The 26320-nt window shown below is 46.7% G+C and overlaps 1 protein-coding gene across 1 annotated transcript in view; it reads left to right on the top strand.

Moving 5' to 3' along the window:
* The window catches only part of LOC142566239 (uncharacterized), a 137648-nt gene extending 112991 nt beyond the window's left edge, over positions 1 to 24657 (top strand). The window contains exons 8-13 of the mRNA XM_075677079.1: positions 13436 to 13510; positions 13797 to 13880; positions 14693 to 14830; positions 19229 to 19277; positions 20338 to 20466; positions 20891 to 24657. Coding sequence (XP_075533194.1) covers positions 13436 to 13510; positions 13797 to 13880; positions 14693 to 14830; positions 19229 to 19277; positions 20338 to 20425 — 434 coding nt within the window. The 3' untranslated portion in view covers positions 20426 to 20466; positions 20891 to 24657. The remainder of the gene's footprint in view (positions 1 to 13435; positions 13511 to 13796; positions 13881 to 14692; positions 14831 to 19228; positions 19278 to 20337; positions 20467 to 20890) is intronic.
* Positions 24658 to 26320: the final 1663 nt, after the last annotated feature.

Genomic DNA, 26320 nt, shown 5'->3' with positions numbered 1-26320 from the left:
GCTTACCCAATTCTGCCTGTATTAGTAATACGACCATAGCCAGCCAGTAAGGAAGAACTCTAAGCAAAATTTCTTTCACGCAGTTCTGCTGCTGCTAGCAGAATATCATATATCACCATACCTGTGACACTTACTTGTTATTACTTGTCTTAGGTGTTCATTTTTACATTCATATTGCTTTTTGTCAGCAAACGTAAAATTTGTACTTAATAAGAAGGAAGCATCCAGTTCTTGCCTATAACATATTCATCTACCATGCCACTAGTGTCTTCACAGACTCTGTGCTTAGTCACCAGCCAAAAACAAGCAGTCAGGAATTTTGGGCATTTAAGCAGCTCGCATCACACAATATAAAGCAATTTACTTCGTGCAATCTAGAAATCTTGCTATTCACACCAATGTCCACATGATCAAAAGCAAGGCTGCCTGAAATTTTCATTCATCACATTATCAGGCGTGTCTACATTTCAGGACATCGCCGTATGTCTTGACGCACGTAATTAGTATGATGTTCGCTAGACTCCACCACAATAAAACCACCTTCAAAAGTGCAGTAACTTCTGAAACAAACGATACATTCACGAAGCAAAAAAGGCCGGTGTGATAGGGCTTATCTATAAGGGCACTACATATGAAAACGCGATCGGCAACACTTCTGCACAGTTCACTTCTGAGCACACGCACATCGCGTAGAACGAGCACTTCTACACCCAGCAACGCTGCGACACATCGCACATATGTATCACGATTTGCAGCTTGCGAACACATTTCATAACAGCAAGAACACAGCTTGAACGTCGCGGTCACCACGGCGCATCGCAGCCGGCAAAACGGCTCACACGTTGCATAGCACACGCGGAATGGCAGCGATAACGAGGCAACAAAAACTTATCGCTACTGATCGTATCATTACTTCTGAAAGTCGCGAAGGACTGGAGTTCACCACTTCGCAGCAGCGAACCGCATACACAGAACAGATACAAATCGCATACGCTGAGTGTGCCCCGATTGGTCACTACTTATTTCGCCACACACTGAACATGTGTCCTTCTCAGAATGCACGTATATGTGATGGACTTCTCGTTTGCGATGCGTACACGACGCATGGGAAAGAAAATCACGAAGTCGACGGCTGCAAATACTTCTTCCGACGCTCTCTTAAACACAACACACTACCTGCGCTCCGTCTGTTTCTGTCGGCGATCGCACGTACTGACGACGCCTAGAAGGGTGCACCGGCTTGCTGCCTTCGGTAAATATCTCCGTGGGTGCCAAATAACCCTAGTAAAAATCATAAGAAGGAGAAAAATAGGCTATTTCTGACGCGGCTGTAGCTTAGGCCTTGCGTCCCCGCTTCGGTTCGCTTCGAGCACGCGCCATGTTTGCTGTGACGACGCCCGACACCATTCGCCTCGGATCAGCCAATGAGAGACGAGCAGGCGTGCGGACGGGAAAGTTGCGACCGCTCGTCGCTCTCCACTAGAGAGCCAGCAGCACGCAGGCGGACGAGGGCGGGGCGGACGGGCGGTTTGATCATGTTTGGGCCCTCAATCTCGCGCACGCAAGGGAGAGAAACGGGGAGGAAGCGCGCCGCCTTCCGTCACGTGCAAGGCCCAAGGGCGCGTCCTACTCCGTGCTGACCGGGTGGTCGCGCGCGACTGGCCGGGTCGCTGTATCCTGAAAACCTCCTGCGACGGGGACAGAGTCTGCGACGCCCTGTGTTTCCGCGGCTTAGTTCGTGTTGAAGCGGGACGCAGCACGAATGTCAATTCACTCGCTGCTGCTGCCGCGCTTCCTCACTCCAACGTTTTAACAGCGAGTTTCCTCGATCATCGAGTGTGATGTGTTCCTGGTTGCATGGGCGCGCGTGATACAATGTTTGTTAATTTAGTTACTAAGCGAATGTTTAGAATTTCGTACAGCCGATAAAACTACTATCCTTACTTTGTATAGCTGTCCACTAATATGGTATCGCAATCGATGCTTCGCCTTTCGGGCAAAACTGCGACTTTTTTTGTTAGGTTGTTAGCCTTTTCCGCACTGGTTAGACCTACAATTTACCCGCCGTGGTTACTCAGTGGCTATGGTTTTGGGCTGCTGAGCACGAGGTCCTGGGATCGAATCCCGGCCACGGCGGCCGCATTTCGATGGGGGCGAAATGCGAAAACACCCGTGTGCTTAGATGTAGGTGCACGTTAAAGAACCCCAAGTGGTCAAAATTTCCGGAGTCCTCCACTACGGCGTGCCCCATAATCAGAAAGTGGTTTTGGCACGTAAAACCCCAAATATTATTAGACCTACAATTTCAAGTGGAATGTTTACGCGACGACAGATGTAGTCTTTGAATGCAAAAAATGTCATTGTTACATAGAGTTTCAAAGGTTACGCGCAAGTTGCGCAAGCTGATAAGCTACGCTTTTGCGCGAGTTCATAACAGACCATGTTTTGTTTTACAGAAGTCCTTTTGTTTAGGCAGGCTTTGTATGTTGTTAATTGCGTTTGGGGAACCTTTGGTTAAGCTGAGGGGATTGTTGGTCTCTTCTGCTTGTGTTGGAGGCAGATTTGTTTAGTTTAATGTTTACTCTCACGGAAACGTGACAGCTGAATGCTAGATAACGGAAAGCGTCACTGTTTTAGTTTTTTTAAATGCGTGCGCATTTCTATGCTTACCGAAAGAGTAAAACCGTCCGTCCCATAAGACGATTGCTTTAAAGATACCCACAGCGGCGAGCGAATTCACCTTCGTACTGCCGCTCGCTTAAGCGGTGAGAACACAGTGCTCACGAAGCTATCAGCACTCGCCGCACTCTGCCCAGCTCTCAGAACGCTTTCAAGATAGGGATTCGCGCGTCTTTTCAACGCGAAATAGCGACGAGAACACAGCGCTCGAAGCTATGAGCAGTCGGCGCTCACTGGTCAACATCGCAGATCGCTTTCAAGGTATGGCCATACAGAAAGAAATTTCAACAAGAGCGGACACTCCCATAGAGCCCAGCGGCCGAATTGACTGTAGCACACCAAGCGAATAGTATTGACTCCTTCCGGTTTCGGTTTTGGGCGCGCGCGTTTTGAACACCAGTTGGTACACGCCGTGCCGGCTACGCTGTTCGGCGCGGCAATTTTTTTAATTTGCTTCTGCTGAACCCCGCGTGGCCTTGGCGTGGAATGGATTCATTATTTAGTAAAAATGATTGCGAACGACCTTTACAAGACTGCGCCGAATCTGTCAGGTGCAATTTCATAAAGAAAATGATAGACGTCTTCTGAAATGATGAAATGTTTATTTTGCTGTATATAAATGCGCGTTCCGGGCTTCTTCTGCATTCATCCAAAGTTGTGGCACCAGGTAAGCAGCAGTCGTTGCCGTACGAAGCTCCACCGGATTCCATCAGCTGAAAGTAAATTACAAGCATGTATCATTTTGGTATATTGAGCCAGCAGGAGTATTGCGTGTAGAGGCGAAACGTGCGTAAGTGGTGAATGAGCGGCATTACAGATAAATTCACTTTTACGTACTTTTCGAAGCAAAGACTCCTCCCAAAAAATGCCATAAAATGTGAAGAAAACATCCGTTTTTCAAGCATCCCTCCCTTCCTGGGAATTATTTCCTGCACCTTAAGAGCACAAATACACGGGTGACTGCGCGTTTCCAAAACAACTTGGCCACAGTCGACGCACTGGTACGCCAAGTACACAGAGGTCGCTACAACACAGGCTCAGTCAGACTATGTTACACGCTCGCAGAATGCCTTCTAGTCGCACTCAAGACAGATTCGTAGGCGCATAGCCTTTTTTCAGTCGCTCAGAATACATAAATGTCATGTTCTTGAGCTCCTCCGTGTTATCTTTTACGCGTCTTGCCGGCGCAAGCAACACTCCCGTGTTATCACTCTCGGCAATCGCTCGTCGCGTTTTCGACAAGCGTGAGTACCGAATTAAGGTATATGTTGTTGCAGGGCTATAAAATGGGTCACAAACTTGTCCCACTAAAATTCAGTACAACAAAAACTAACTCACTATGGCCGGCTTGATATTTTTGCTAACAGCTTCACAACCCCAGGCGCGGCGAGCATGCCTCAAAATATCCGAAAAAGTTACCAAATAAATTACAATACTTTTTCGGGTGAGAGAATGCGTCGCGAACGTCTACCACTAAGATTCAGTACACGCGAAACTGCGGCACACAGCCGAACTGCTTTTCGCTAACTGCGCCACTACGCCGAGCGCGGCCACTGTGCTTGAAAAGTAGCCCAAAAAGTAGCGAAATTAGTTACAATAATGTCTGGGTTCAGAGAAAGCGCCAAAACTTGTCCCGGTAAGATTCAGTACACGCGAAACTGCGTCACACGGCCAAGGTGCTTTTCGTCACAAAGGCAGGTGCGGCGAGCCTGGCCTAAAACTACCGAAATAAGTTTAAATTATGCGTGGGCTCATAGAAAGCGTTGCAAACATCTCGCAGTACGTATAATTAACTCAAATTAACTAGGCTTGGACGGCGGAGCTGTTTTACGATATCCCCGTCACTATATAGGTTGTTTTGCGCAGTAAGCCTAAATGTGCTTGAAGTACAATCGCCCAATTTTTTAACCTGAACGCGCGAGCATCGACCGGCCAGTCGATAAAGGACAAAAAAGCAGGTGGGGTGGGGTCCGGTTGCCGGAACAGCCTGGCAGAGGGAAGCTGCATTGGACTGTGCATTGCGCGCACGCGCGTATTCTCGCACACTTCGCCGCTGTACTCCGTTATACGGCGCTTATCGACTGGCCGGTCGATGCTCGCGCGTTCAGGTTAAAAAATTGGGCGATTGTACGTCGCAGACTGTCAAACAAAATTCCTCACCTTGCTGTAGTCCAGTAGTGCAGCTGTGGCGTATCGAAATGCAGACGGAACACAAAAGAACGCCGGGAGCCCAAAAAAACGGGCTACATCCAAAAGAGACGGGTCGCCAAGCGCGCGAGCTTCAGATGCGCAGCCGGCCTCGCTCACTCCTGCGGCTTATCTGGCGCATGACGTATGCAGGCGCGTGTGGCGTGCCGCTAGCTTGTTGCTAGGCAACGCAACAAAATGAGTCGCAAAATATAAGTTCACTTACACGCAAAACTTCTTCACTTTTAGTGGAAAAGAATAAAAAAAAATAAAACGTTGTCTGTAAGCTTATTTCACATTCTTTTTTTTTCTGATGCTCGCGTCAACTAACGGATGGAGTTGAAACTAGGCGTGACGTGTTTCCTGTTGCCAGTTTTTGAAGCTCTTGTTGAATTTCTTTCTCTATGGTATGGCCGTATGGCTCGCGCGGCCGTGTCGTACGCAACCGCCGCCGGTGCACGGTTGATCTATAAAACTCCGTTGAGCTGTGGCAATGCTTACATAGGCCAAACCGGCCGCTGTGTTAATGAGCGCCTAAGGGAACACGTATTATCGATTAAGAATGGTGTGGATTTACACCTGCCGTTCCATTGTGCTTCGTGTGGCTACGTACCATGGTTTGGGGACATGCGTGTGATAGGAAGGAGCAGAGAAACATTAGCACGTGAAGTGCTTGAATCATTTCATACGAGGGCGAATCAGAAAGCATTTGCTCCTATTGTTTTATTAGCCAAAATAAAGTCATACAGGTCATTACAAATAGACGTATTATTCTACGTACCTTACTCTATTTTTTCACATAGTCTCCACACCGGTTCAGACATTTGTCCCATGGCGGCACCAAATTTTAGATGGCCCTGTGGTAGAATTCGTCCGACTGACTGTGGAATCACCATTGGACTGCTGTATTGACGCTGATTGTCACGCAAGTCTTCACGGCCTTTTGCAAGCGCACAACACCACCACTTCGCACTTAAAGCGAGACACCCTTCCCAATACGTGGGCTGCATTTCCCTGTGGATTTCGATGGGCGTTCGTTCCTTGCTACATTAAAAAGTAATCGCACTTAGTTGCTCGTACGCCGTGGACGTGTGAAGCACAACCGCCATTTTCAACAACTGACAGCAGCGCCGTGCCGCGGAGCTACCGGCAGATAAGGCCGGGCCGGTCCACGAAAGGTCTACCTATGGCAATGAATACGCTGGCTTCGCATTCACAGCCGTAATCTGGCTAAAAAAATAGGAGCAAAGACTTTCTGATTCGCCCTCGTATTAAGAATAAGGGAGATGGTTGCATCAGTGTGTCTTCCGTATCACCCTACAACAGTGAATGTTTATATTTATATAGTGCTGCAAGATAGTTCGTTTGCACCTGCTTCGCTCACTGTGTGTGCTTACTCTGAAAAATAGATATATTTTGGCGGTTGGCTGAAAATAAACTAGACGATATTCTGGCTTCCTATCCTGTCCCTGTTACGTTTCCTGCATGCCACTTACTTTGCAAAAGAAATATTTCGTTAAAAATACGGTTGATCACCGTTCATGGTGTTTCGGCGCAGATGCATGAGGCGCTACAGAGCGATAACGGTTTACCATGATTGGAACGTCATCAGCGCACCTGGCGCCGCCTCCTGCAGTAATTTGCTCGTGTCATCAATTCACCTTGCGCCGCCGTCCGCAGCGGTTCATGTCGCCACAGCGCTGTCGTTTATACTCGCCGGATCAAATTTCATAACATTGATAATGGCACCAGGCTGCGTAGAGATGAACAAGTGGTACAATGCATACGCATACTTAACTGCCAGAGGAGTTTCTGTATGAACTTTTTTTATTTTCGCGGAGATTTAGGCGGAAGATAATAAGCCTCAGTATATGCTGCTTACTACGTAGTCTAGTTCAGCTAATTTTGGAAAGCGTTGGATAGTTGTTCCCGCATGCACGCGAAGAAGAGCGCACTTTAGAAAATGGTTGCACTGATCACTTTTAGCGATGGCATACTCTACAGATTTCGTTCCTCTTCATCGTATTATGTAAGGGTATGTCACATAAATACAGCCGCCTGCTCCGATGGAGCATAGCATTACAGCAGCAGCGTAATTTAGAAGCGCGCTAGAGGAAAGGCAGAATAACTCGGGCCTTCTGAGCGAACTGAGGCATGCGATAAGGGTTCTAGATAGTTTTCATATATTTTATGCTGCATTTTCGGCATTATGTAATTATTATGTGGTTCTCTTGTGCTACGTGTTACAGACTGTGAATTAAAGAAACCCAGTTCTCCCATCGCCTTCCTGGTCTGAGGAAAGCTCCAATTCATAATTACTTAGTTTCATTACCTAAACCCCGTTTGTGTCGATTTGCGAGGACACATTATGGAACATTTTTTTGGTACTTGTCCGGCTCAACGCGCACCATGCGTTTCAAGGTTTTCTTTTAGATAGAGGGTGGTCAGACTATTTGAATTTGCATAGTCTGGCGATAAGAGCGGCTTGCATGTGGCGCTTGCTGTTTTGTGTGTGGCTGACAAAGGTAGTTCCTTGAAGCTTGTCATCTTGCATCCAGTCATCTTGCATCCAGTCAGAGCCCATCTCTCAAGAGGCCTTTGGCCAGAAGATCCTCCTTCTTGGAAGCTGCGGCCCCATGGCTTTGAGCAATGGAGGCATCAGGCCGGCCGAGCTGCGTCGAACTCGACCACTCGATGCCACCATCTGGCATTGGGGGTGCAGTTGTGCCCGGCGGTCCTTCTAGACAAAGGATGCGCACCGGTAAGCGTCCGGCTACGGAATGCCGTTCCCGCTGCATCGTCTTCTCGATGCCAACGAGCTGGCGACGAAACCAGCGTCACGTCAAGATAATTGACCAGCGATTAAGTGTCTTTTCAACAACCCGAAGCTGACGAACGAGACGAGTTCTGGGACCCCAACTGTAAAGGGGTCGTCGGCCATGTGCAACCTACTAATTGCTGCAAAGAGCCTACACTGACGACTTCCTGGGAACAGCGCCAACCCCTGTTTAAATTGCATCTTCATCGCATCAAGGGCGGGTCCAAGGTTGGACACCAGAGGCGGAGTCCGACGGGGTGGCGCGACACCACTGGTGGGATTTTGCAGACTGTGTGACAGTTCCGATTGGCCGAGAGGAAGGACATTGAATCCCCTCATCGAGTTAAAGAGAGAAATCAACTGCTTTACTAGGGGATCTTGAGTGTTGTGAAGGGTGCTCGGACATGTATAGTGGGCTCCGAGAATCATGGAGCCGTTCTTGTAAACAATCATCACGTAAATTTGTACATAAAACTTCTTTTTCATCCCTAGGGCGTCACTTGGGACCTCCATTTCTCCCGGCACCTGGCACGGCACCAGCCATGAAGCCTTCGCGGCTGCTCGGACCCCCGACTTCAGAACATCTGTCTAGGTCATTTACACAGGAAACTGGGGTACCGCGGGGTGGCGTACTTAGCTGTGCCCTTTGTATTGTTGAAATGAACCCTTTACGTTCGTGTATTCCACAAAGTATGTTTTATTCAGCATATGTAGATAATGTGCATATTGGTTTTAAATCATGTAACATCGCAGTCTGCGAGAGACACGTTAAGTTTGGGCTAAACAAAGTCTCAACATGGACAAATTAGAACGGCTTTAAGCTGAATCCTCAGAAAAGCTCCTGCGTCCTTTTTTCAAGGAAGAGGGGCCTTGTCCTAGAGCCGAGTATGCAGCGCCATGGTCAGCGCTTACATTTGAACAAGCAGCACAAATTTCTGGTTGTCATACTTGACATTAAACTTGCGTTAATCTCACATATGAAGTATTCGAAAGCCAAATCTATAAAACAATGAACATTCTTAAAATTATTGTGCCCACGACATGGGGTAGTGACAGGGGTTACTTAATGAACCTGTACAGGAGCCTCGTACGGTCACGTCTGTTAACGCGACATCGCTAAGGAGCCCGTGTCGCAGGTAATCAGGTGTCCCGTGTCGGACGTCGTTGCGGCAAAAATATTTTCGTACCACCCATACCCAGGCCATCCATGTGACGCAAGGAATTTACTGAACTAATTGAATTTCTCAAGGCAAAATACGTGGAAAAATCGTAAAGTATACGACATTCACGCAACCTACAGACATGATAGTTCTCGGATTGTAATTTCTATATACGAGAAACATCGCTAAGTATGGACAGCTGGGCCATTTGGTTGTGATTGACATTATGAAACATCGTTCCAGCGCACAACTGAACACAGAGGAGGAGAGAAGGGCAACAGAAACGCCGGCGTTTGTATTGTCCTTCTCTTCTCGTTTGCGTTCAATTGTGCGCTGGAACGATGTTTCACAAGAAATCTGTTACGCGGAAACTCAAAGAAACCCTTTCAGAAAAAACCAGCCAAAAAAGGCGCACACAGGAAACATACAAGAAGAAAGGGCCTCTTTTCACCCTCTTTTCTGTCTCTTGTATGTTTCCTGCGTGCGTCTTCTTTTTTTTTTGGCTGGTTTTTTCTTAAATACAATGCACGAACTAACCCAACGTGTTTCAAAGAAAACCCTTTTCCAGCATTTCCACAATTCACAGACCGACCGCGGCGTCCGCCATTTGCGCACGCCGGCGCGTGAGTGTTTCGGGGGCCACAGAACGGCGCGCCGGGTCCCTCGCAGTACCTCCAGTTGGCGCTCGCCTTCACCGCGTCGCGCCCCACGCAGAAGGCCGTGTTTCGACCACAAAGCCCACCTTCGTGCATAGCGTTCGTGGCCAACGTTTCCTCGCAAACATTGCGGTTACATACGCTCCAGTTGCCGGACAGCGTAAGAATCAGTCAGCGATCTTGGAATGCTATCGCGTTCCACTCTTAAGAGGAAGCTTTAGCTCGGGCCCAACTCCGACACGGCCTATTCAAATACATGTAAAAACGCAAAAACGTTTTTCCGACATAACCCCTGGACTGATTTTAATGAAATTTGTTGTATTCGAAAGAGAACGTTAAATTGTAATGACGGTTGGTCGCGGAATTTTTATTTAGGTCCTGAATTTTGTTTTAAAAAATTTCAAAAATTCGAAAATTTGAAAAAAAAAATAGAAGCACGAAGTGTACAGATGCATAGCTCTGCATAAAAAGCAGACATCTCGGTTCTGTAAACGGCATCCACTAGATCATTCAAAGCAGACAAATTCGATACGTCATTTTATACCTTACGTGAATTCGTTACGTTGTTCACAAGGGTTCTGCAAAAGCTGTATTAACATGTTATTAAACTTTTTTGAGATTCATGTGTAAGATATCAATTTTGTCCGCTTGAGATGTACTATTAGATGAAATTCACGGAATTGTATTATGAATTATCGTTGCTGAGTTACAGAGTTGTAAACTTGATAGTTTTGTTTTTTGAAAATTTTCGATTTTTGCCAATTTTAATAAAAGATTTACGACCTAAATAAACAATCTGAAGCCAACAGTCACTATATTTTAAGTTTTTCTTTTAAATGCTACAAACCTTGTCAAATTTGGTGCAGTGGTTGCCGAGAAAAACAAATTCTCCTTGTGCATGTATTTAGATAAGAGCACCCGAGCTAAAGCTTCCTCTTAAAGGCAAAGCTTAAGCGTCTTCTAAATGTTATGGCTCCGCAACGTATCACTCTGCTGCTCCGAGTGCATTGAAGATTTTGGATCCCGTTCACCATTTATTAGCCTGGTCACAGGCGCCTTCAGAACAAGTCCTATGCAATGTTTATATGTAGAATTCAATGATTCCTTCAATGAGAGAACTTTTATCACTACATGCGAGGAAGCTGAGCGAAGAAATGAATGTCCCACTGCATATGCATCTACTGATGGCTCCAACATGGTTGTTACCCCCATGGCTGCGGCAGCTGATAGAATGCGTCATTTATCGAAGTCACGAAGCATGCTTCTGAGATGCACATCCGTATGCACTTTCTGGAACTGCAGTCGAAGTACTCCTATCCAGAATTTTATGTCGACGCATCAGTCACATATTGGCGTATCTTACGCGGCGGTCGGCCATCCCTTCTTAGAATGCAATGTTATGCACGCAGAGACGAGCATCTTTACCAGAAGAGGCGTATGCATTACTCTCGGCTCTAAAACACCATCGAGATATTAAAACTACAAAAAGCTGTTATTTTACAGGCTGTCTCAACGTAGTAAGAGCTTTAGTGTCTCTATGGAAACATAATAGTCCAGTAGTCAATGACATCTGCTCATCTGTATGTACTATGTATGCATCTAACCAACATATCGTAATATGTTGGGTGCCCTGGGCACAGAAGCATAGTGGGCAATATATGCTTGCAGACAAACTTGCTACAACGGGAGGCCGTAATTCTAAAATAGCTATCCCTCCCACAGACATGAAACCTTTCTTGTGCAAAAGGCTGATAAACTTTTGGCAATACATCTGGGACGCTGAAACCTCGAATGAACTGCATTTAACTAAGCCTCTCCAACGAAATTGTCTTTCGGCAACAAAAGCACAAGAAACTGGTGTCATGTTCTTTCAACTGAGAATAGGACACGCATGCGGTACCCATTTTTACCAGCTGACTAGTGGTGAACCTCCCTTTTGTGGTAGATTTGGTGAGAGGCTGACCATTCTCCACGTCCTGGTAGAGTGTCGGGAAGTAGAAGCTGAACAAGAAATCACTTTCCTCTAGAACACAGATACCGCCTTCCTCTTTATCTGCCATTGTTTTTTGGAGCAGAGCCATTTTTTGATCATAAATAAGTTTTCATTTTTTTACAAGTTGTTGAATTATTGTGCGTTATAAGCCGCAAGATTCGTAGCACATCATCTCACCATAGGCTGCCGCAGTGATTGTAGCGACTTGTATGGTACATACTTCCAGGCCCTTATGCTTAAGGGCCCTGGCGAGGCAACAGCGCTACTTGTAGTGACGTATTTTAGTATATCACCTCTTCGTAACACATCGTATCAGCGCATGTCATGTATCAATGCCTAGTTTTAGTATGTATGTATTTTCAACGAATGTTTTTTAGGCATCCATACAGCCGTGTTTCATCCACCTGTCGATGTTGATAGTTTATTTACCTATGACAGCCTATTATCATGACCCTTTAGCGCCAAGAAACTCCAATGATCACCACGAGGCCTTGAAATGACACGCGCCAGCCGCCTCCTGCGCCCTTCCAGTTGTCTACGACTGCGTGCGAAAGAGAACAGCAGTGAAGCGGGCAACACGTGCTCATAAGGAAGGTGCGGTGGGAGCAGCGTGCCATCAGTGCGGAGGAGGATAAAAAGGTGTTGGCACTCTTGGGAGAAGACTGCGTTCGCTGGAGCCAGACTCTGGCTTAGCTATTGGTCGGGCACAAGTTTGCCCAACGTAAACTAATTAAAATGCATTCCCTCAACTGTGTGTTGCAATATGGTAAAATATAAGGTTTACATCATAGTCCTGCGCTGCTTTAAGGAAAACGACTTCCGCGGCTTTGTATTGTTTGAAAAGAACGCGACTTGGGGCCTTATAACGTAAAACTGTTCCAATGTGTTTTTATTCCAATCCCCTCACGTCAAATTTGCGTAACCGCCGACGCAAGCATCGGGAGGTGACTAGCACGGTTGTCTGAAGAGACCAATCAAACGCTCTCCTCGCTTATAGGAGGTCACTTTTGTTTGCTTTAAAAAAAAATAACATTGCCTACAGTGAGCAGGTTGTTTTCTTTAATTGGCTGACAAGAGGCGAGGAGCCCGCTCAAGGAGAGAGGGATTCGATGGGGCCGAGCCAGTGCACTGAAAATCGGTAACCGGATGGAGAGGGTGGTGCCGCGGCGTCTGCGATTGGTCCGCTTTCCCTTACTTGGCTTGAGGTGGCTGGTCGAAAGTCGCGGCGGCATGCAACCGAAGGTTAAGAATGCCGCTAAAAAGGGTCCTTAGCAAAGAAAAGTTGGCTGAACGAGGTGGTAAACGAGCCGAAAATGCTTGACAACGTTACACGACCACGCAAAAAGGTTTATTGTACGCAAATCAACCCATAGTCTCCGGCAGGTGCGAGTAGCTATAGTGCCTGAGCGATCGGCGGCAGCAATATTTTATTCCTTTCGGAACGGGGCGGCCTGCAGCTATTCAGAAAAAAAATGCGGTTTTGTTCGGCATATTAATGCATCTTTAACGCGTACACGTCACTTTGACGTAGTGAGTTTTCGCTGTTTTGTGATGTCGCGCGATAGGCAGATGAAGTGGGTGCAGCCCAGAAACTTTTGGCCAGCACCCGAGGGTTAATGGCTAAAAGGCGTCAAATCAGAAGTAACTATTTTTTTTTGTTTGGTCCAAAGGTGCGCAATCAGTGCGTACGCGTTATATCAGATGGGGAGCTATCGCGGTTTTCGTGACGTCGCGTGATAGACAGGCGAAGTGAGGGTGCTTCAAAAAAGTTTTTGACCATTGCAATCGCGGAGGGCGGATTGCAGAATTGGAATAGAAAGTTTGGAATAGCTTTACGTTATAGCGCCCTTGGTTCACAGCAACGCCGGCCACAATAGGACGAAATGGCGGCGTGCGCATGGGCCTACCATCGTTCACGGTATGCGCGCGATGTGCTTTGCAGATGCAGCGGAAACCTCTCCTGTCTCTTGGGAGGAACCCGGGAGCGCTACGCCACCTGTCATCAGCCACGATCCAGGTAACATGACGACGTGGTCCGATTTGATTACTGCTACAGTTTTATTCGTTAATGTAACGAAAGAAGACAGCAATTTCTGTTTTCGAAATTATTTCAATGTATTTTAGTTTTTTAACATTCATTTGTGGCTAAAGTTTCTCCACTAGGAGTGCACAGAGAATGGTGGCAAATCAAAGTGTTTTTATGCTTTTCAAGACCCACAGAGCAAATGTTAAACTACTAGCCAATTGGCTGCCCCATATGCTATAGCTTCACGACCAGCACTGTGATCTTTATCTTCTTTTAGAACTCAACCAAGCGTCCTCGCTCGCGAGAGAAGTCATACCTGCAAGGCCCTGGAGGAAGACGACCAATGGCGTGCACACTTACGGTAACGTAGTGCTCATTCGCCTGCACCTCAACGCGCCTATCAGAGCAAATGAGAACGCTTAAAAGGAATTACTGCCCTACTCGAGCGTTCTTGCATTTTTGACCATGCAAGAACGTGCTCACCTACTGCGGCGGATGCTGAATATGCGTCATGTGTTGAGAAAATCAAAACAAATTTACTGCCAGGTTTCTTGATGAATGCAAAAATATCCTGTCGGGTGCAGTGGTCGACTATTGCGATGTGGGTGTCATGATAGGGGTGTCACCCATATTTCTGAGCGCAGTGATGGTACTACAGCCCATTTCTAGATGCCATTTATTTCGGGTCTTGCCTAGCCTTGAAAAAGACAGAAAAAAAAAACTGTTCAATAAGCGCACATATGACTGATTGGTCGCGTGACTTGTGCTGTTTAATCTTTTGGGGGCAGGAGGGAACTCGACTTACCCGGCGTTAAACATTACAATGTCGCAACTGCCACTGTAGTGTGCGCTAAACCACACGAATTGTACGTATTTGCGTGTTCCAGTGAAAGTCAGTTAGGATTTTTTATCGCTTAAGTTTAAGGTACCTAGGCACCGACAAAATGAAAATAAATTCTTACACGTAGAAAGAAACTTTTATGATGGCCAGATGAAAAAGCGAGAGAGTTTCGAATTTTCTGTTTAGAGTTTAAAAGGAATTCCCAGTGAAACTTACCAGAGGAAGTGAGTTTTGCGAGAAAGGCTTCTCTTCTAAAAGCAGGAAGCGAAACGTGGCCCCAAATGCTTCGAGCTGCTGAATCGCGTGCAAGCGCGATTTGACGCCATGTGCAGTGGGCCCACTGGGCGTGTGCCAGCGGCCCGACTGCAGCCAGCCCGGCCGTGTCAAGTGCATCGACTGCGGCCTGGCATCCTATTGCAGCAGTCGCTGTCTGAAGGCGGACGCGGACAGGCACAGGCTTTCCTGCTACCGTGAGTGCTCTAGTTAGGCAAGAAAGAGCCCATCGCGAGAACACATGAGAGTGCGCCATGCAGCGGCGTACTATTTAATTATAGTAATAATATGCTGATAATATATGCCAGTAATGTCTAATAACCTAATATCATACGTTGCCCTTCGACATGCGTTGGCTGAATGTTTGCATATATCGCGCAAGGGCAGTAGACGCAACATCCGATTAAGTTCATAACCGTACTGCATGGTTTCTCCACAGTGCGCCCATGCGACGCAAGCAACCTTGCTAAACTGAGTACATGGGATGCATTCTGTCCAAGAAGTTAGTTGTACGGATACATTTACACTGCTTCACACTCTACCCGCTGTGTCGTTTCACAACTGCACAAGTGAGAACCGCACAAGCTAATGATTGACGAGCACTTGATTTAAACTTTTATTAATATTGTGACGGGTTAGAAGAAGAAAACATGATGTAGGAGAGAAGAGGAGGTAGACCAACGGCCTGAAGAAGCAATGACTGTTGTGACAAAATAGAGCCTTGACCTGCGTGGAATGTATTTCAGTGGCAAGCGGTGGGACTGCCAAACACGCTTGGGTAGCGGAAGACATCTTCAAGAGAGGCTGACTTGTTGAAGCGTACGATCGCATGCAAGCGGACTGGAAAGTGGCTGTGATCCACATGCCTGCTTCGCCTGTAAACTTGGAACCGAATGCTCAGAGCGTAGCGGGATCTGAGTGCGACGAGAAAACGGAGAGCGAGGAGAGAGCCCTGTGCGAGGTGGCGCTTCCGAACGAAGTTGCGCAGGGGAAGAGGCGCGGCGTCGATGTTCAGAGCGGCGGATCGACTCTGTGGCAGAAAAGAGAAAGTGCGCGAAGAACCGTCGCTGCTGCTGCCAGAAATGGCTACGGCTTCGTAGGTCTAAAACCGAAACTGTGTCTGCGTTCTACTTGCGTGAACCACGCATGAGGCACTGAAGCATCAAATCCAGTAAGAGTCGAGAAGGGAGCAATAATGACACGACCCCTGCGACATACGAGACTTCGGAACGCAAGCCCACAGTTACTGCAACGAACGCGGCTAAGCGAAGGTGGCAAGTCAGCGCAAGTGACAGTGTGCGTTTCATTGCAGAAATAACATGCATTCCTCCCCAAGATGGCTGCCGCCTGCGCTTGCAATTGCCTCATTACGGCAAGCAAGTCCTACAGGTATTCCCTAATACTGGCATTAGGGATCCAAGATTTAACTGAGCGCACGTGTAACATTAAAACAGGACATTCTTACAAGTTTGTAAATGACGGAGTTGCTTCTACCTACGAAAAAGCCACCTACGGTGCTTCATGAACACGCCAAAGGAAATGCCGACGCACGAAACAAGATAACTAATCAAGTTCAAAGGCTGCACAGCGAAGTCGGGCCCCTAAAGGAGCATTTTACCAAAAAGCAGCAAGATAAGATCACACGAAAAGACGTCTACCCACTACCACGCATCGATGACGCCTTGGACTGCTTGCACGGAGCTAAATACTTCTCGTCAATCGATCTTCGATCCGGCTACCGCCATATTTCAGTTGATGAAATGGACCGCGAGAAGACGGCCTTCATCGCGCCGGATGGCTTATATCGGTTCAGCGTCATGCCCTTTGGCCTATGAAATGCTCCTGCGACATTTGAACGTATGATGGACTCTCTTCTGCGAGGCTACAAATGGACCACCTGTCTCTGTTACCTTGACGACGTTATTGTTTTTTCTCCCACGTTCGGCAGCCACCTTACCCGACTCGCTGCCAATCTTGCGGTCTTCCGAAAAGCCGGCCTCCAACGGAACTCCACGAAATGTCAATTCGAGCACCGTCAGATTAGCGTGTTGGGACACCTCGTTGACGCATCCGGTGTCCAACCAGATCCGGAAAAAGTTCGCGCCGTACGCAGTTTCCCTGTGCCACGTTCTGGTTCTGACGTGTGCTGCTTCGTCGGCCTGTGTTCTTACTTGCGCCGTTTCGTTAAAAACTTCGCCAAAGTTGCTCGGCCCTTGACAGATCTTCTAAAGAAGAACACGCCATTATTTTGGGGCCTGGAGCAGGCTTACGCGTTCGCCGCTCTCATCGGATTTCTAACCACCCCTCTCATACTTGGCCCACTTTGATCCATCTGCACCGACCGAAATCCACACTGACGCAAGCGGCCATGGCATCGGCGCTATTCTCGCTCAACAACAGAATGGTACCGAGTACGTGATAGTTTACGCCAGCCTCATACTGTCACCTGCCGAGAGACGTTACTCCATCACTAAGCGGGAGTGCTTGGCTTTAGTTTGGGCTGTCGCCAAGTTCCGGCCATATTTGTACAGCCGTACTTTTTCGGTTGTTACAGACCACCACGCACTCTGCTGGCTGTCTTCCCTCCGGGACCCAACAGGATGGAATGGTCGCTGGGCTTTGCGGCTCCGGGAATTTTCGTTTATTGTAAACTATAAGTGGGAACGTCTGCAAAAGGACTCTGACTGCCTCTCTCGGCACCCCGTGGATCCCCCTGATCCTGCTGCGCATGATCCGGTGACCTGCGTGATGGCTTTTACTAACATGACCGACATGCGCGCTGAACAACAACGCGACCAATCCTTAGAGTCCATCATCGCCGGAGTGCAATCTGGCAGCACTGTCGCCACGTGCCGCATGTTCGTTCTGCACGACGGCATCCTCTACCACCGCAATATCAACCCTGACGGCCCTGAGTTGCTCCTTGTCCTTCCTCGTCATCTGCGATCCGTCGCTCTCGAACAACTTCACGATGCTCCGACGGTGGGACACCTTGGCGTTTTGCGTGCATACGACCGCGTACGACGCCGGTTATTCTGGGCGGGTCTCTACCACTCCGTGCGACGTTATGTCGCAACTTGCGAATTGTGTCAGCGCCGGAAAAAACCTCCCCTGCAACCTGTCCGACGACTCCATCCAATTGAAGTTCGCTCTGAACCGTTCTTTTGCGCAGGCCTTGACCTGCTTGGCCCTTTTTCGACGATGACTAGAGGGAATAAATGGATCGCCGTTGCTACTGATTACGCGACACGCTACGCGATAGCAAAGGCGTTGCCGACTAGTTGCGCAACAGACGTCGCCGATTTCTCCTCCATGACACCATTCTCCACCATGGTGCACCTCGACAGTTACTTACAGACCGTGGCCTTTCGTTCTTGTCTCGAGTTGTCGACGAGCTCCTCCGCTCTTGTGCCACTGAGCATAAGCTGTCCACCACCTACCTCCCACAAACGAACGGCCTTATGGAACGTCTCAGCCGAACAATCACAGAGATGATGTCGATGTACGTTTTCAATGATCACCGCGACTGGGACGTCACGCTGGCCCACGCGACGTTCGCGTATAACTCATCCCGACATGACACCACAGCATATTCACCCTTTTATCTTTTGTATGGTCGCGACCCCACATTGCCGTTTGACACCATCCTCCTTTCTGTGCCACGTGTTGCAACTGAGTAGGCTCGTGAAGTCATCGATCGCGCTCACATGGCACGTCTAGTCGCCCGATCTCGTTTGTTAGCCTCGCAGCATATACAAAAAGAGCGTTATGACCGGTGCCATCGCGATGTTAAGTTCGCGCCAGGTGCTTGGGTGCTCCTTTGGTCACATGTCGCCGGGTCAGCCTGTCCCAGAAGCTTCTTTCTTGCTACACAGGGCCTTATGAAGTCCTACGCCAAGTTATCCACGTAAATTACGAGATTTCGCCGCTACACATTGATGCATCCTCAAGTCAGACGCCTGTTGATGTCGTCCACATTTCACGGCTGAAGCCATACTTCGCTCGCAATTCTTCGCCTACCGTGCGCCGAGACGGCGCTTCACCACCCACCGGTCCTGTTACGGAAGGATATGAAAGAAGACAGAGGAAGAAGACGATCGCGAGACGCTGGCTGCTGCGTGTTGTTGGTGGTCAGCCATCCTAACTACTCAGACTCATTTTGTATATATATTGTAAATATAATCTTCTTTACTCCCAACATCCCCGTAACAATATCATTTCGTTATCGCCTCGAAAATATGCGTAAAGTGTACTTAGTAAAGTATCTGTAATTTACGACGTCTCCCTTGGCTGGCGTGGGCATATTGATTATATAGCTAATGAAGGATTAAGAGCGGTTAGAATGTTATGAAAACTATGCAACCGTCCATCAAGAAGCTTATAAATTTCAGCTTGTTGTCCTAGTGGAACCGGAGGCTCTTCGGCTCTGGTGTGGATTATCAAAAGTTGTTGCTGATAACATACTATAACGTAACGTGCAACAGGGAGTACGGTTATAATCTCTCTTGTGCAGATTTGGTTTGCTAACGGTTCAAACATTTTTAAATATGTACGAAGCACCAATCAGAAGATGATAAACCATTTTTATTTTCCAGTCGGATGTTATTTCTTGGAGTTCATGGGCCAAGATTTATTACACCACAGGTAATCCTCGTACAGAACCTGGTTGAACCTTGGAATGTACACATTACGTGATACCAATTAATGGCGGTGCGCGAGAATCACTCGGTGTAATTTTGGTGATTCGCCGTAATGTTAGACATTTTTCCAAACAAACAAACAAACAAACAAACAAACAAACAAACAAACAAACAAGCAAGCAAGCAATCAAGCAAGCAAGCAAGGAGGCAGGCAGGCAGGCAGGCAGGCAGGCAGGCAGGCAGGCAGGCAGGCAAGCAAGCAAGCAAGCAAGCAAGCAAGCAAGCAAGCAAGTATACGAAAAAACTAACAACAATATGTCTGTTGTAATAAAGTAGAGTCGTGATTTGACTGGAGTGGCCGTTGCAGTTTTTCATGCTCGCGTTCTTTTGGATTTCTGGCACATTTGAAATCGTTAGACACTTCGTATAACGACTCGCATGGCACGGGAGGCTAAGCGGCCGGTTGTGTTCCTGAAAAGGCCTGTAATGCCCGCTCCACCGCAGAGAATACAGTATTTCAGTGACTGTTTTCGATCACGTTTAAAAGGGAAAATTCAGTGTCATAACGCGAGAACCGCTCAGTGCTCGCTTTATAGAGTTTAGATTGACACCAAAGAAAGTGCGATGTTCGCATAAGTAACTTCCTTGTGTGTGTGACTGTGAGAGCGAAAATTCTTCTCAGCTTCTATTTTCAGCGATGATTTGGTATTCTACGAAAGGAACGAAAATTAGGTTGTCCAAAAAGGAAGTTTACAGTAATTCTACAAAGGCAAGAATAACTTGGCAATTATAATAACTTGGAAATTATTATGTAACCTTATTTATAAGAATTGATAAAAAGGATTCTGCATGATATCCTACATAGGCAGCAATGTGTTTCGTGTTCATGCTCGCGCGAGGTTACTCGTATTTTTTGTTATTGTTCCACTTAATGAAGCACGCCCAGAATGGAACGAAACGAGCGAATGCAATTGACCGGCTTCGTTTCTGTGTGCGATAAGCGCATACGCAGCTGAGTCCGTTCCTCTGAGACTAGCGGCTATATTGTGGTTTCTATCCTGTAGGCCCGCCCTGGCGAACATAACAGCGCCTGTGCACCGCTCCAAGGATGCGCCTCCGGAAGGTCTCGAGGAGCCCCGCGTTTATGGCTAGGAAGAGAAGCCATATCACCGGAAAGAAAAAAAGATAAAAATGTATGTACACCGTTCTTACTTACTAACGGGGAATGAATATCTTGCAGTGCGGGGATATTTATAAAAGGGCACTAAGGAGAAATATTAACTTAGGTTACACTGGTGCAAGCTATGCAAAACTAGCGCAATTTGGCATCTAATCGAAACAAAGCTATCATGCTTTCTTTAGGCGTCTTTTTCCGAAGATAAAGCAATGCCACATTGAAAGTTGCACGAAAAGTTCAGCATTGAAAGTGCGCATGAGGGTCCTAGATTGAAATGCAGAAGCCGTAAGCTGAAAGCCCATGTATGTATTTAGTTATTTATTTATTTATTGCACATTACGGTGTTTTTGAATGTACAAGTGCCGTCTCCAAATATACAAGAGGTGTCCTTCTTAGGATTCATGAAAGTGAATTCTTTACATGAGCAGTACTATGCGCAGGGTTTCCACGGGGACAACTCGAGAGTTTAAAGAGGCGGACAAAATGACAAGGCCAATACAAGGAGGCGCAACCATGGCAGACAAGGGCGCCTCCTTGTCTTCCCTCAAAAGGGCGGTGCATGCTGGAGCAGTGCGAGACGACGTACTGTGGCACACGTACTGCATCCAACCCGCGAGCAAGGACGTGGTCGATTGCACCCCCACTGCCAGATGCTGTTGCAAAACTGGTCTGGGTTCGTGTCGAGAGCACACATCAACTGAATATGTTGCCTGGATTTGCCGTTGAAATTTCGTGATAAATATCTCGAATTAGGTGCGACTTTCAAGAATTTTCGGAAATTATGGTTCATAAAAGGGTCCCTCACCAGGCCCCATAGCAAATTTTGGTTATGCGCTGGAAGTTTTTACGTGTCCCCTAGGGAGCGTTATGCCGCAAGAATTTTTCAAATCGGCTCATTAATAGCCGACATAGAAATACTTCAGTATCGCGAACATATGATTTCAGTAGGCGGGCTCCACTGCCAAGATAGACGCCCTCTCCACTCGCCCCGTCTAGCCTCCACAAGCGAAATTCCTTCCCTGCGTTCTCCCATACCGGACCTCGAGGTTCGCGTGACAGATACGTCACAGGCCCCGCCTTGATTTTTTTTCTCCTTGCTTTATTTTTTTCGGCGCAATGCACTTCCGCTGACGGCGTCGCGCGCGAGCTGTTGTCTCGTTGGCGCAGCGCACGATTTTGCGTGCTGTGCACAATCCCCCATCGTGGGTAGGAGCCACACATGTCACAGGCTACAGCAACAAGAACAACAAGGACACATGACTAGCGGTATGATTCAGTGCTACACAAATACTGAGGCAGAACAAGCGGATCGCAGAGCATGATCACGCGCTGGAACATAGTAGAAAATGGCATGGTTTCGGTATCTGCGCACGCGACCGCACGACCGTGAGAATAAGCAGACGAAGCGGAAGTACATCTCTCTTGCTTCGGTGCGAAGTAAAGCAAAAAACACGCAGACATTCCGTTTGTGTTTTATTATTTCTCTAAACTTCAATTCGTCAATTCAAGGAACAGATCGCACAGATAACAGATGTTGTCTTGAATAATTCTTGTAGTCACGTGTCACCACGAGCGACGTCACACTGTGGACTCGAGTACGTAGGCGCAGGGACACGACTGCGTCATCCTCCGCCTTGGAGCGCTGCGGCCGCGTGAAGGAAAAACGGCGTTCAAATTGAAATTTCAGATCTTCCCGCGGCGCGTAGCGATGTAAGACTTTGCAGACATGATCGTTATCAAGCAATGCATGCTCTGCGCTTGTCAGCTCAATATGGCCAGACTTGGTGAGGGGCCCTTTAAAATGTGATTGCCTTCAAATTCACCACATAAACAAGTGCCCCGAAGGCACTAATAAAAAGTTACTTATTTTTGGTAATTAGTCTTCTGAAGCTTGCATTATTAGCACAAAGGTACGTCCCAGTCGTCTGGAAACGCGTCTCCAAAAGGGTCACTTATGCTGCGCTTATAGCCTTTATATATAAAAAAATATGTATTGCAAAGAAACAAAAACACTCTGTAGAGTGTAATAATTTAATGGCCATCTGAAATTTTGTTCTGAATTCCGAATATGAGTGCAGCATACGTAATCAAGCTTCCGGTTAGTCATTTGGGCACTACCAAATAGATGAAGACTTCTAATGCGAACATGGCGTTGCATAGCATGCGAGTATTCATGCGTGTCAATAAGGTCGTGATATGATGCAGTCAAAGGCGACCTTAAGCACGACCAACGCTTACAACTTGAAAATGTCAGTTTTAAATTCCTCATCCACTATTGTCCATTTATAATATTCTCGGCAAGAACTGTCGTAGATTCGGTAGGGACTTTCCTACCTACAATTGTCTCGGTATTGACTAGACTCGCTATGATTAAAATAATGTAGGCACCGGCACTAATCGAAACTGACAACGCTCACCCGTTCACTAGCATCGCGATACTCATAATATATGTTAGCCAAGAATCCGGTTTTATTAACAGGAACGTTTTGTTCTGGGCCAACTCCGATTAAACACAGTTAAACGCAGAAATGCTTTCATGAAAGAACCGTTCGACCAATTTGCATGAAATTTGTTCCACTGGAGAGAGAAAATTAAATTCTTGTTACTAACAAGAATTTTAGTTTAAGGTTTGGTTTACAAGAATTCCTAAAAATTGGGAAGCTTCAAAAATTGAATCACGAAGATTCGAAATCTAACTCTGCGCGAAAAACTCATATCGCTGTTCTGTAAACTGAACACTAGTCTTAAACTGGCATAGGGCACCAGGCCTCATATTTTCCACGGAGCTCCTCGCGGGCCGCAACGGGAGAAAGGGGTTTTGCAAATATAGCCGCAAGAATAGCAGTGCCCAAAAACATGGCGCAAAGCCCTGTACAAAAAAAAAAAAAACTCTAGAAGTCCCTCATTTGCACTGATTGACACTCTGCAGCCTTTGCAGACGATGGATTGACTGTGACCAAGGCATGAATGTCCGTGCTAAATCCGGTGCTGACGCATTCCTTATGACGGAACGCAGATGTGCGCCTCTTGGCCACAGCAACGAATTATTCACGTTCGTCAAAGAAAGAGATGCTCACACCAATACGTGCTCCCACACGTGGCGGAGATGCTCGCATATTCCACTAGGACTACGCGGGCCGCACCTGAAAGCTCTGCAGGCGGCGTATTTGAGACCCCCGTATGAAAGAATCTCAAGCGGACAAATTTTATACATGAATCGATAGCTTACGTAAAATTATTATTATGTTTATGAGGGTATTGTAAAAGCCCTACTCACCAATGAGTGTTATATTTCAGGGTGGTGTATAATGCATCAATTTTGTCCGCTTTACATGTCCTAATAGGCACAGTTTAGAGAAGTGATAGTATTACTTATTACTGAGTTAGAGTTGAAAACGTCGTACCTGAGTTTTGTCGATCTTGCAATCTTTAACAATTTTGCAAAAGATGACGATCTAAATAAAAAAATTTCCGGTAATAATAAAATATATTTTAAGTTTTTGTTTTAAATGTAACAAACTTTATCGAAATCGGTGCAATGGTTGGTGATAAAAATGATTTCTCCGTTCCATGCACTTGGATACAGGAGCTCGCGAGTTCAAGCTTAACGTAGCGATGTTCTTGAAGCCGATCTGAAGTGGCCGTAACACTGTGTGTCAAGTCTCGATGTGCAGTGTCGACAACTACATGTCCGTGCTTGCCTGTCTAGTGTGGCGCTTTACCGCCAGGTCGATCTCATCTTTCGAGAACTGTGTGTTCCTCAAATGCCGATGTAGTACACTTCATTGAGAGGAATGAGTTATTCCATATTTCTTGACTACCTGCCTTGAACCTGCATTTATTAATATTTGGTCATATATCACGTATGAAAATGGCGATGACTGACAATGTTGAGTCAGATGGACGAAAAAAACTGCCACTTTTTGAAAACAGACTTGTATATTGGCGCCTCTCTGTCACTGTTCCAGAGTCTAGCAGAGTTCATCGTGAGACGATTTTTTTTCATTCAGTCCAAGAAACCGGTCACCAACTTGCAAGTATGTCACTTGCATGCGTACTGTAGAAAGAAAAAAAAGCTAACATGTTACGTACGTTATATTCATCGTTCATCTATTGATTTCTACTTCAGGCATATTCATAATAATCCAGCCAAGTGGTCCAAGTCAAATAAATTCCACCAGGCATGTCCAATCTCAGAAAAATTCCTTCCTGCATTTTTTGTCTTACCTTAGCTGCTCAATAACACTGCTGCTGTTATTAAATGTACAGTTTTTGCAGTTCAAGTAAATCACTCATAACATTTGCTGTGTTATTATCAAATGCCTTTTGCTGGCTTGCGTATTTCACCTGCCAATGGTTGTGCAGTTAAGACCAAATCATCCAAGTTTATGCAGACGGCCACGCTACCTTGAGCTTTGCCTGCTGAAGTCATTAAACAATGAGCCTTAAGTGACGAGGGCATCGACGGTAGTCACCGACGACACTGGCAATAATCGCCAGAAGACTACTATATTCCTGCAAGCCTTCGATGACAAATCGCTCATCACGGCGGCCAATGCGTTGGTAGTGGCCAGTATCATGGTCACGCGTGTACAAGGTTACTCCTGCCATTTATTGTTTGTTTATTTGTTGATCTTCTGTGAAATGACGCAAACCACTATGGGAGAAAGTCCAAGAATCGGGTCAAAAATAGTGAAATTTTTTTGAAGAACGTAATATGAAACAAAATATATAATTGCGGTCCAATTAACCTATAGTTTCGTTTTAATGCTATCGTTTGGTCTTCACTCCTCGCTACCAGTACAGATCTCCACGACTATCAAAGGAGAGAGAAGTAGTATGTACTAGCTGTTGCCTCGTGCTACATGAAGACAATCACACTCGTCTCCGAGGTTGTATGGGGCATCAGTTCGGTATCGTTGATGTAGAGGTGGGCAGCATACTCACCAATAGTTTTCTTAGGGACTCGCTCACCAACACTCACTCGCTTGTCACCCGCATGTCTCTTTCATTCGTTCTATTACCGGCGCCCATACTCGCGCACAGTACACCCAAATTCGCCGCCACTAAGTTTCGTTGTTACAGTCGGCACCCGGACCTGTTGATCATACTCACGTCTACTCACTTTATATGTGACGCCTGTGCTGTGAAGTACTGCATATGAGTCGGTGTACTGAGTGACTGTGCCTGTGCAGGTCTGCGGACCGACCAGGTATGCGTCGCCCATTTTCATCCGAGCTCTGGATACTCTGTGTAGCGAACTCGTGGCGCCAGCCAACGCGCTGCTCACTTGTGGGCTCAGCGGCCTTCTGCGGGCGCCGAGAAACCGCTCGAGGCCCTGCGGTTTCGAGGAAAGTACTCTGCACAGCTATCTGTGCATTTAACCACCAGAAACAATACTGCAGTGGTGTATATAGATACAAAACCGATATTCGATAAACATAAGCGGATTCAGGAGCACGAGGCCGCGGGCTCGATTCCTATATGGCGCTTTGTGATCACATAACATGTGAGATGCTTTAGGACGCCAGGCACCAAAATTTAGAACAGCCTGAAGAACACATTTTGCGCGTTCCCGCGATGGATTAGAGACACTCGCAAGCGAACACGTATTTAAATATCAATTATTTTCAAGTATACACTACTGTATTTAATATTCAAAAGGCAAAGAAAGAGAATGGCTTTCTAGCACTCGTAATTTCAACATAATATAAATTAACTAAGTAGCTGAATCATCGATGCCTATCCGCGAGTTAACTCTTGAGACGTTTTTCACTCGAGGGCTCTTACGTTTCTAGTAAAATATGCAAACCAAGTTTATTGCCTTATATAAGGCACACAAGTAGTGTTTTACAAACCGGAGTACCAAA

The sequence above is a fragment of the Dermacentor variabilis genome, unplaced genomic scaffold, assembly GCF_050947875.1.
Source record: "Dermacentor variabilis isolate Ectoservices unplaced genomic scaffold, ASM5094787v1 scaffold_12, whole genome shotgun sequence".
NCBI lineage: Eukaryota > Metazoa > Arthropoda > Arachnida > Ixodida > Ixodidae > Dermacentor > Dermacentor variabilis.
The sequence above is the reverse complement of the archived record's forward strand: the minus strand, read 5'-3'. Positions and strand labels throughout refer to the sequence as shown.